The following is a 12500-nucleotide window of genomic DNA, read 5'->3' as shown; positions in this document are numbered from 1 at the left end:
GACTATGAATGGGCTATTAGTTCATAAAACTACCAGTCGTCTTGTGAGCATAATATGCTGAAAATGTGGGTCAAATGGATTAGGATATGTAAGCTACCCGTGAATGATTTTTAAATCAGTGACACTAATTCATTGAAAAATAAGTACAATGGTTATTTGCTCTTGCCTAGACTGTTTCGGCAAACTAATATCCTTGAAAAGTATTTGTGTTGCCCTTTGTTAAAGCCTCTTTTTCTTTGACGGCTCTGTTTTATTCTGCTGTGGTGATCCGTTGGCATGGCCGCTGCTGTGAAGCCATGTGGCAATGTGCCAGACCAGTCAGTCAATCAGCTCAGTTGGGTGAAGCAGATCAGATAAGGCAGTATTCCCATGAGTCAGCTATTGCTACCAGGACACACACACACACTCACACACACACACACACACCCCCCTCTCAGTCGGCACATTCTGCAGTCTGAAACCTCCCTGACGGGTCCTGATTCTGCTGTGCTTTCCCTCTCTGATCTCCAAAAAGAGCACTTGGGCACACACACACACACACACACACACACACACACACACACACACACACACACACACACACACACACACACACACACACACACACACACACACACACACCTTTCCCTCTCTGATCTCCAAAAAGAGCACTTTGGGCACAGCGTGAGACTCCGCTTGTTCACTGTAACTGTCCGACCTGTAACAGCTTCTTTCCCAGAGTGCAATGGGCAGGGCTGCGACTGAGCAGGCTGGCTGCCCTCCTTTCTGATCATGGGTAATCATTTTAAAGAATATAAAGAATATGGGGCATTTGATGGAGCTGGTAGTTGATAGGTGCTGCGGCTATGTGTGTGTGTGTGTGTGTGTATGAGAGTGTCAGGGAAAGAGGCCAAAGATGTGTGTCACTAGGCTAAATGGAACAGCGGGAGACGAGAGGAGAGATACGAGGAGAGATACGAAGGAGAGTGGAAGGCTCCAAGGTTACGTCCTAGTAGTGTGGGCTTGGTATTCTGTTACAAAAATCTTACGGTGCTTGAATCACTGGGAGCAGACAATACAAATACTGAGTATCTAGTTTGTGTGTGTAATACTGAGCAGCATTGTGTGTGTGTGTGTGTGTGTGTGTGTGTGTGTGTGTGTGTGTGTGTGTGTCTGTGTGTCTGTCTGTCTGTCTGTCTGTCTGTCTGTCTGTCTGTACCATTTGCTGGTATGGATATTTGTATAGTATGGATGAACTGTTTAGAGTGATGGTGATGCAGACCGAGAGTGTGTGTTGTATGTTATGCAGACTAATTTAAACAAAGCTACTAAGCAGTCAGGAATGCGTCACCCTCTTGACCACCTGACAGTGGAGCGTTCCTGTTGTCATTTCACAGCCGAGTGAAAGGCGACAGTGTTACTGTTATTTGATTTTTGAGGACTGCCAGGCCTGGTCTGCGAAGTGTATCTGTCCATGGAGGGGGGGACTTGTTGAGGACATAAACTAACAGCAGGATTCTAGAACATTCCCTGCGCTAATCGACGGTAGCTTGGCCGGGCAATGTAGTGTGGAGTAGTGTTAGAGGGGTATTAAAAGTGGTCGGGGAAATTAGGTTTTTTGGGAGTCCTTGTAATGGGCTTTTGAGTGTGTTCTAGGGAACAAGGACTTCGACCTTCCAGAAAAATCAGCAGGAGCTGTTATTGTTGTTATTGTTGAGAGCTAACACAATGCAAAAGATGATCACTGAGAGGTCCCCAGCTGCATCTCGCTTGTTTATCCGGAAACTGTGTTGAGAACACCATTTCATTCAATTTGCAAAACAATATTACGGTATCCTTTTATTAGTTTTACATTATTACATTAACACAGCCATGCAATCAGTTCAGTCCAAGTGCCAGACTGAGTTAGTCTGAAAGGTTACGTGTAGTGTTAAATGCAATGTGTGAAATAATAAGTGGCTGTACCGTACCAGTAGTTGTCTGTAGACTGATGTGTGTGTCCTCAGAGAGATGCAGATTGATGTGTGTGTCTGTAGACTGTTGTGTGTGTCCTCAGAGAGATGCAGATTGATGTGTGTGTCTGTAGACTGTTGTGTGTGTCCTCAGAGAGATGCAGATTGATGTGTGTGTGTGTGTGTGTGTGTCCTCAGAGAGATGCAGATTGATGTGTGAGTAGAAGTCCTCCCTTCCTAGGCTCTCCTGGTCTCAGGTCTCTTTGGGATTTCTGTGCTTATTATCGATCAATAACGTCTCCGAGAGCGGCTCCCGGGTCCTCTGCTCGTTTGCACTTAATCGATAAGAGTCAGCGCTCCGCTGCGCAGGTTCTTTCTCTGACTGGATCTCCTTAAACCTCTTGTGGAATAGACCTGGCCAGAGGCCTTCTTTTGTAGTCCGGTTTGGTGGATGGGACTTGATTTAATTAAGTCAATCCCCACTTGGGCGCCAATAGGAAGGGTCTCTCGAGGTACCCTGTGTATGAAGTATAGTCTAATAATAAATTAATGAATCTGTAACTATGCAGTACCTAGGGGAACTTTAAAATAAGTTGGAACCAATTATAATGTTGGGAAAGTGCTTGCTTTGTTGCTTTTTGGGAAAGATTAGTTGAAGGCAGAGTTTTCTTTTTTTTTTTTAAATCAGTATGTGCTACCCTATGTTTCTATCGTCTATTGTGTTTTAATGTCTCTGTGAATCAGTTGTGTTTTTCGCTTAATCTATGTCCCACGTGTCACAATGAACATTGTTTCAGGGTGCTATATAAAACTGAAACGTCACAGTGTTTGCTTTTGGCGTACCAACCTTCCTGCTTTATGAGTGAATGTGGCTAATGGTATATAGGCTATATAACGGCTAACAAAATAAACACTATATTGTGTACGATCTACTGTTTATGGGTTTTAAGGCTTTTTTTTTTAGACATGCATTTAATGACCGCTTGATTAGAAATTATGGTAACCTTCATCGGAAGTTGACCTTTGAACTAACCTTTTTTTTTTCCCCTTCATAAACCCCCCATGGATACATTGTTTAGAAACTCACAGAAGCCCAACATCAAACATTAAACGTCACTACGTCACACGCCAGGAATTAAGGGTGACATTTGAGGGGAGAGGTTGACCTTTGGGTACTAACCTTTTTTTTTCCTTCTTCCGTTGACCGTGTCAGGTGGTGGTGACAGTCACAGGAGGAGATCGGAGGGTTTTTGCGGACGCTGAGGGTGATCGCAGAGTCTCGAGATGGCAGCCAGTAAAAGCAAGAACCAGAGTTCCCTGGCCCTGCACAAGGTCATCATGGTGGGCAGTGGCGGTGTGGGCAAGTCCGCCCTCACGCTCCAGTTCATGTATGACGAGGTGAGCTCAGGTTAAGATGAGCTTTTAATATGAAGCATAGTATTCTGAATATATGATACGGTAAAAAAGATTATTCATATTTGTATTGCAGTACATTACAATAAATACTGTAGAGGCAAAACAATGTCTTCTCTTTCATTATCTCTCTGTCTCTTTCTCTTTTTCATTCTCTCTCTCTCCATCTTCTCTCTCTCTCTCCCTCTCCATCCCCTCTCTCTATCTCTTTCTCCCCACTATCCTCCTCAGACTATTGAACAATGTCTCCTCTAGCTAAATGAGACAGTAGCACAACGGCACTCCTAAACAAACACACACACGCTGAAGCATGCATTATGCATACGGCACTTCTGATGAATTATGTAGAAGTTTAGGACATTGGAAATTCATTGTGGATAAACATTTGTAGTCCAGTGAAGCAGTGAACAAAGTGTGAACACGCTGTTCTCAATAGGCAGCGTAACTTCGCCAAAGAGTTCATTTTATTATTTTGGCAGTTGTAATGCATATTTGTACTGTATTGAATGACTGAGTTGTGGGCTACGTGATTTGGATACCAACCCCGTATCTCCCTCCTTGTAGTTTGTGGAGGACTATGAGCCCACTAAGGCGGACAGCTACAGGAAGAAAGTGGTTCTGGACGGGGAGGAGGTCCAGATCGACATCCTGGACACGGCGGGTCAGGAGGATTACGCGGCCATCAGGGACAACTACTTCCGCAGCGGAGAGGGCTTCCTGCTGGTGTTCTCCATCACCGAGCACGAGTCCTTCACCGCCACCGCAGAGTTCAGGTCAGGGAGCGCACCGCTACTGGGAACACAGCACTCCGCTACACAGATACACACTCGTATATGCACACACACTGTCACACCATCACACACACACACACACACACACACGCACAGACAGACAAGGCCATGGCTGCTGGAAACGCAGCATTCAGCACTCAACTACACAGATACACAGGCGCATATGCACACACACATTCACACCATCTCACACACACCACCTCTCTCTCTCTCTCACTCACTCACACACACACACACACACTGACACACACACTGCCTGAGCTGAGGTCTCTAGGACACGGTTCGCTGCTCCAACACAAGCAAAGCCCAGCACCTGCAGAGACAGCTCTCAGGATGTGTTCAGCATGGAGAAGAGCAACCCCACATGTGATGCATATGAACACTACTGTGTACATGCTTATGCACACAGACAGACAGACAGACAGACAGACAGACAGACAGACAGACAGACAGACAGACAGACAGACAGACAGACAGACAGACAGACAGACAGACAGACAGACAGTATTTGATAGAACAGACGCAATGCACAATACATTAATTTTCATATTGTTATGTACCAAGCTACTCTCCCAGCTTGTTAAACATAAGAAGATGGAAAGTAGGGCAGTAACTAAGGTGTGTGTGTGTCTGTGTGTGTAACAAAACAAACAAAACAACAAAACAAACTCAAATGGTCTGGCACTTGATGGACCCCTCAGAGAGATGAGGTCTTGTCCAGCGTCTCCCGTCAGTCTGGTCATGCATGGGAAGCCCGTGTGGTTTTATTCCTTTTGGTTTTGTTTGTTTAATCTTCCCTTAAATTTCCATGAAATACTGGCTGGTGCTTCCCACTCCCAGTGTCCCTGTGTGGTTTGTGCAATGGTGTGTGAGCCCCTTCTCCCAGTCCTGGCTACAGGTGATTTTAGTTGGCTTAAAACAAAAGAGACACAAGAACCCACTCGCCGTTGAGCCAAGCTATCCCACCTCCCTGTAGGCTGATCAGGCCAGAGAAAACTCTTATAAAGGTGTAGCCCCACCACAGTTAAAGGGATAGCCCCAACACAGTTAAAGGTATAGCCCCAACACAATTAAAGGTATAGCCCCAACACAGTTAAAGGGATAGCCCCAACACAGTTAAAGGGATAGCCCCAACACAGTTAAAGGGATAGCCCCAACTCAGTTAAAGGGTTAATGTACTTGTGTGTGTGTGTGTATGTTTGTGTATGTAGCAGTATAAAGAGCACATACATACACACATGCATACTGGCTGTGAAGTTTTGATTAGCGCTGTCAAAGTCGACACATACATTTTTGCAGCTAATTTACTAAAAAATAAATGCAATTAACGCAGATGCCTAGGTTTTGATATTATTTCGTTGTTATTTTTGATAGTGCCTGTAATGGCTAAAATATCTGGGGCTATCCAACGTATACCTGACCTGACAGGGAGCTTAGTTGAATTTACAAACTTGCAAGTTTAGTGAGCGCTTCAACTTAAAACTAACCCAACGGGCTACACACCATGTGCTAACTACCGACTGGCTGGCCTTGGCGCTAGCTCCCTCCAAATGAGCTCCCTCCTCACGAGTCTGTCTCTCTTCTTCTCTGCTTCACCGGGTCTTCATATCAATCACCATTTCAAAATAAAAGTCCCCTCACACCTTAAGTGCCACACATAAAACAAATATTCCTTTCAAGTTTACAATCAATTTTGATGGCCTTGATGGCAGTTCACAGGAGATAATCTGTGTTAAAAAGTTAAAAAGCTGCTATTAAACAATTTAATTTAAATATACTTCCCTTGTGTCGATTCTACATTGATTCTATGATATTCTATAATATTTCCGTTATTACAAGGTTCAGTCTTGGGAGGAAAAAAAAAAAGCGATCAATCTCAACTAATGACAGCAAATTGTTCGATTGATTAGTTAATTGTTTTAATTGATCGACAGATTGACACACTTTGATGCAAAATGTCAATGTGAAAACAATGGCATATACAGTACATGTGGGCTGGGGGGGTCTTTAGCACATGAACCTTAAGTGTATGGGAGCGAGAGAGTAGAGACAGGGAAACACAAGCAGTGAGAGTGGGAATGGGAGCTGAAATTCCATGCGCTCCAAACTGGAATAATATTGACCAAAATCTGACCCCCCTGTGAAATCCCCAGCTGGGCATGTTTGTTGTGGTAGGGGTATGGGTTGGTCTAATGATAGCTGTGTGTGTGTGTGTGTGTGTGTGTGTGTGTGTGTGTGTGTGTGTGTGTGTGTGTGTGTGTGTGTGTGTGCGCGCAATATGCATGTGTGTGTGTGGTCTCTTGTAACCGTATGTATTTCACTGTGTATTTTTGTTTCCTTGTGTGGGTGTGGTCCTTTGTGTCTGCTCTCTGTGTGTGTGGATTAGTGTGTGTTTGTGTGTTCCTGTTCTTGCGTATGCATTCATCTATGCATCTCAGTGTATGTATATGATTATATATTACTGTGCAGATGTTTTGTACATGTGTGTATGTGTTGACTGTATAAGTGTCCATGTATGTGTTATATGCTATATGTATACTTATACATTGGTATTGATTTTCTGTATTGATTCTGTTTGTGTGTGTTTGTGTGTGGGTGTATCTGTGTGTGGGCGTGTCTGTGTGTGGGCGTGTCTGTGTGTGGGCGTGTCTGTGTGTGTGTGTGTGTGTGTGTGTGTGTGTGTGTGTGTGCGCGTGTTCTACAGGGAGCAGATCCTGCGGGTGAAGGCTGAGGAGGATAAGATCCCGCTGCTGCTGGTGGGGAATAAGTCGGACCTGGAGGACCGGCGGCAGGTGGCGGTGGACGAGGCGCGGGGCAAAGCCGAGGAGTGGAACGTGCAGTACGTGGAGACCTCCGCCAAAACACGCGCCAACGTCGACAAGGTACAACCACCCCATCCGCTACAGCGCCACAGTACATGTGCAGGCCATTCATTAATTCAATTCCATTTTATTTATATAGAGCCAAAACAATAACATTATCTCAAGGCGCGTTAGAGAGCCCACGTCCTGTCCCCCTTAGAGCAAGTACTATGGAACATTATAATCCATCATGCTTTGACGTGGAATTCAGAGAACAACTTCTCATGGTCCTCTAGTGTGTGTTTGTGACCCAGGCCATCCAGTGTCTGCTCAAAACAGCTCCAGAGTTTGTACACGGTCCTCTAGTGTGTGTGTGTGTGTGTGTGTGTGTGTGTGTGTGTGTGTGTGTGTGTGTGTGTGTGTGTGTGTGTGTGTGTGTGTGTGTGTGTGTGTGTGTGTGTGTGTGTGTGTGTGTGTGTGTGTGTGTGTGTGTGTGTGTGTGTGTGTGTGTGTGAGCCAGGCCATCCAGTGTCTGTGCTCAAAAAAGCTCCAGTGTTTGTACACAGTCCTGGCGCTGCACATGGGAAGCAAACTGAGTGGCTTGGACCGAGCCATATACTATTCCAGCCAATCAGCACGTTGCCTTAGGAGCGGGGAGAGGAAGAGTGTAATTTAATTGGCTGTTGAGCACAAATGCCAACCAATTTTCTGCTGACCAGAACATCAGAAAGATTGATTTCACCATAGCTCTATCAGATGTGGATACACCAATAGAAGACATCAGCTACATTCCTCAGTACTCAGTTGGCTATACACTACAGAGTGTTTATGCTCAGCCTGTGTCTGCACGCTGACCCTGTGTTCCCTCATGTACAGGGGCAGAAACATACATTATAAGATATATCTGTGAAGGTTCTCAGGGCTGTAGGAAATTATAACGGCTCAGTTTAAGAGGACAAAGGCAGATGGAAAGAACAATAGAAAACGACAGCATTGAATACAATACTTTGAATGCCTTTAGTTTTCCAAGTGTAGTATTAAAGAACAGGTAGGTAGGAGACGAGTAGACTGCTGCACAATGCACTATTGATGGTGCTGTCACTCCACTGAACCTTGGGTTTCTGTCTCTGTAAATAACAGTGCTGGTAGCCCAGGGTCGCATTCATCCTCCAACGAGAGTGATTGACAGGGCATTGTGTTCACACTCAGAAGCAGAGAGCACACAGTCTTACTCAGGAAGATGACGATTTCCTTTCTCCCCCGAAGAGGGTGAGAAGGTTGTCCACATGCAGAACCTGTCATTTGCATGTAAATGTGCTCATTGTGGGTGATTCACATAGCAGGAGGACCATGTTTGCTGGATAACTATGCTGCCTAATACAGTCTTCACTAGATAGTTCCTGCTGGATAACTATGCTGCCTAATACAGTCTTCACTAGATAGTTCCTGCTGGATAACTATGCTGCCTAATACAGTCTTCACTAGATAGTTCCTGCTGGATAACTATGCTGCCTAATACAGTTTTCACTAGATAGTTCCTGCTGGATAACTATGCTGCCTAATACAGTCTTCACTAGATAGTTCCTGCTGGATAACTATGCTGCCTAATACAGTCTTCACTAGATAGTTCCTGCTGGATAACTATGCTGCCTAATACAGTTTTCACTAGATAGTTCCTGCTGGATAACTATGCTGCCTAATACAGTCTTCACTAGATAGTTCCTGCTGGATAACTATGCTGCCTAATACAGTATTCACTAGATAGTTCCTGCTTGGTGTCTATTACTCAGAAATCTTATTAGCAAACATTGTCATGAAACCCTATCCTCTGGTCCTGACAGACTACAGGGAGTTGAGTTTGAGCTTGCTTGGTCACATTAAGCCAGAAGGTTTTGTGTTCTGGGCCATAATGACAGCCTGTGGTCTGTTTGGATAGATTCTTCCAATCTTAGATATGGTCTGAAGCCGTTTGGTTTTCCTACAGGCTGTTGTAGTTTACTTTGGGCTGTTGCTTGTGAGTCTCTGGTGGAATGTTGTCTGTATTTGGTCTCATTCACCAGACAGGGATGCTAATGAAATATTCACACATTTAGAAAGTAAACACGTCTGTTTTTTGTCTGTTTGTCTGTTGTTTTTGTTTTTCTCTCTCCTCCAAGGTGTTTTTCGACCTCATGAGGGAGGTGCGGTCCAAAAAGATGTCGGAAAACAAGGATAAAAACGGCAAGGGAAAGAACAAGAAGAACAAGAAGAGCTTCAAGGAGAGATGCTGTTTACTCTAAAGCCTCACCATGGACCTTAGGACAACCCCCCCCCCCCCAATTCAATCACCACTGAGGAATAAGCTCAACCACAGGGCCTGTTTCTTCTGTAAAGTACAAAACAAAAAAAATAATTTAGATCGTTTTGGGTTTTTTTTTGTTTATTTTTTTTAAACAATGCTTAAGGTAGGTTTCAATGCCTGGTATCAGCGTTTTGTTTTCATTGAAAGACAAATCAAAATTTCTTACTTTTTAAAAATAAGGATGGTGACCACTGTACGTCTACTTTGTGAAAGGAACTGTGGCACTTTAGGACCTCCGCTGTACCATGGAGGTGGCCAACACTAACAGACTCCCCTGTAAATGATCCTGCCCAACTATATCATTTGCTTTTTTTTTTAAACATATTGCTGAAAATGTCCCCCCTTTTTTTATTAGCTTATCAAATCCATTAATCATGCCATATATTAGTTAACTTATGCAAAGTAGTGGCTTCTGGGTCTCGGCCTCAACACTAAAATTGTCGATCGCTTTGCCTGGCTTAGAGCAAATCAACAAGCCCCTTTCTCTGGCTGTAGCCGGCTAACGCTAAAGGCCAGTGTCATAACCTTTATGACCTCACTTCCTTAGTCACGGAACACATACCCTAATATCCTACAGGATGCTGAACATACTCAAATGCCCGTCAGACCCGGTGGCCTGTTCACCCACATAGAGCCTGGACTCTCTCTCTCTCTCCCTCTCCCTCTCCCTCTCTCTTTCTCAGATGATAAACGCCTTCTTGTACCAAACAACCTTTTTTTTTTCTTTTTTTTTTTTCTTAGTCGGAGAGATCTGTGGCCAACCCAGGGTTAGTTTAGCTTTGTGTTTAGCTCTTAATGGATACGGTGAGTGCACAAGGCAGGCCCCAACTGATTCGGGATCAGGTTTAATCCACATAACTACCAACTCTGGTCCAAATCCAGCTCTGATTTCTGGTGCGGTTCTGGCCCTAATCTGGTGCTGATATGGCCCTAATCTGGTGCTGATATGGCCCTCACCCGGTATGTATCTGGCCGTGAACCAGGTGCGGCGGCGGCGGTCTGGTGAAGAGTCCCCAGATCGTGGCCCTTGCCTGGTCACAGTGAGCTGCCACTGGGAGAGGGTTCAGGAAGCTTGCTAATGGCAGAGCCTAGGATAGCTGAGATAGTGCGAGTCTCTCACTATTATTAAAGGATGACCGTAACACTTCAGGCCTTTCGTAGAAGCTGAGTTCACTTCTATTCTAAGGTGCTTCTGTTTTGAACACGGAAAACTGTTGGCTGCAGTGGGCCCTTTACTCCCCCTGGTGGCCAAAAAAAGGCTAAAAACCTGCAGCTGGAAATTCATGGGCATTTGTGTTTGGGGGGAAAATAGCCAAAACTGAATTCTTTGGAGATTTCCTTTTTTCCTCCCTTAAATTTGCCTGAATTGAAAGCCTCACTTTTTAGAGAGTAATAGGGCCGATCAGTCTCCTCACTCTTTCTCATCCAACTGTGAAAACATCGGCCTTGATGATGTGTGTTGTACTAAGATATTTTTGTAGAAAGCGTACCATGTTGCCAACATTGTGAGCTTAAAGGTAGCATCCACTCCCAAAGAAGAGTGCCACGAACACAGAAGGTTCCTGTTAGGGAGAACTCTTTGGGAATGCATGCCATCAACAAACTGCAACAAATTTAACAGAGGGGGAAGAACTAGTTCCTGTTCCTGTTTCTCTGAATGTGTCTGTGCAAATGATTGGACTGTGACTGCGTCATTCTAACGGATGTTTTGTCGTGCTTTGGTTTGGGAGACATGCTGAGGTGGTCAAGTTTAGTGTACTCTGCCTTGTAGACATGCAACATTGTCATTGTACTCTTTTAGAATTGATTGATTGATTGTTTGATTGATTGAGTCTGGTGCTTGACTTGAAGCTTCATGACAATTTATGTTTTCTTTTTTTTTTTGCTTTCTCTCTGTCTTTCTCCCCTAACTAGCTATTAAAAGAGGAAAAAGATGTCAAAAAACATGTTGCCAAATAAACACTTTTCTTTCTTTGTACTGTTGTTGTGCCATTTGTGCGTTTGTGTACACTCTTACGAATCAAGACCGACACTGTTGCAGATTTGATTTTGAACTGAACTGTGAGCTATTCTGATATATCTGATATATTTTTGGAGAAGTGGAGAAGTTAACGTGGCTTTTCTTTGGGCCATCATAATTTGTTGGCTCCCTTCATTTGAGTTTAAGAGAGGAATTTGGACAGTCAGCACAGAGTTCTGTTAAGCAGTCACAAAGTGCAGGAAAAAGGTTTAGGAATCTGCTCAATCACCAAAACGGCTCCACTTATGGTTCCGATCCACGCAATCCACCACAATCCACAATCCAATCCATCTGTGTCAAATGCATCAACTGATGTAAAAACTATTTCCTTTTTCCTTTCAACAGTTTGACTGTGTGTTTAAAGACCCATAAAGAATCATGGTGCCCCCTTGTGGACACATGGTTCTATGGCACAGTGATGTAGAACTACATTCCCATTAGAACATCATACCTGACTGAGACACTCGGAACAAAGAGAAACATTTGACAGAAAATGAGGATGTTTACACCTGATCCATCTCCCCCAGATAGCTGTGTGTCAAGGGGTCACAGTGCGGAAACGACTCCATGACCTGTAAACTGTCAAGTATGTCAAGTGAATGCCATTGAGGTCACACCTACAGGCTTCTTCTCTTGAATCTCTGCATGTCTTTAAACTTCTTCTTAAAATCTAAAACATTTTATGACCAGATTTGCCCACTGATCAATGATGACTGTTGTCTTAAGGGGTCACACCTACATGCTTCCCCACTTGAATCTCTCTGCATGTCTTTAAACTTCTTCTTAAAATCTTTCATTAATAGATTTTCCCACTGATCCATGATGCCTGTTGTCTTAAGAGGTGGCATCAGCCTTGGTGTCACGTGCCAGTCACTCTTCTGAGTCCCTGGACACGACTCCAAATAAGAAAAGCGTAAGACATGTGTCCCAAGGCAAGAGTGTGAGGCCCGTTTCACACTGCCTGCGTTGCGTGTGCGTTGCGTTGCGTTGCGTGTGTGCGTTGCGGCTGCTTCACCTATTTTTATCATTGATTTCTGAGTCATGCATCTCACGCAGGCAGTGTACATGCTCTAATCTGTTACCATGGGCGCCGAAAATGAAAATCTACAGGTAACGCAGCCGCAACGTGTGCATAAGGCCTAACGGTATCTCACGTAGCCAGTTCAGCTGGAAGTGCAGCAGACAGTTTAGGTCACAGGCTGG

At 44.3% G+C, this 12500-nt stretch overlaps 1 protein-coding gene across 1 annotated transcript in view; it reads left to right on the top strand.

Moving 5' to 3' along the window:
• The window catches only part of ralba (v-ral simian leukemia viral oncogene homolog Ba (ras related)), a 23949-nt gene extending 12694 nt beyond the window's left edge, over positions 1-11255 (top strand). Inside the window, exons 2-5 of the mRNA XM_012829435.3 lie at positions 3145-3329; positions 3909-4117; positions 6840-7017; positions 9093-11255. Coding sequence (XP_012684889.2) covers positions 3216-3329; positions 3909-4117; positions 6840-7017; positions 9093-9215 — 624 coding nt within the window. The 5' untranslated portion in view covers positions 3145-3215 and the 3' untranslated portion in view covers positions 9216-11255. The remainder of the gene's footprint in view (positions 1-3144; positions 3330-3908; positions 4118-6839; positions 7018-9092) is intronic.
• The last annotated feature ends 1245 nt before the right edge of the window (positions 11256-12500 follow it).

This window comes from Clupea harengus, chromosome 2, assembly GCF_900700415.2.
Source record: "Clupea harengus chromosome 2, Ch_v2.0.2, whole genome shotgun sequence".
NCBI classification, from domain to species: domain Eukaryota; kingdom Metazoa; phylum Chordata; class Actinopteri; order Clupeiformes; family Clupeidae; genus Clupea; species Clupea harengus.
This window is presented reverse-complemented; position numbering and strand designations above follow the sequence as displayed.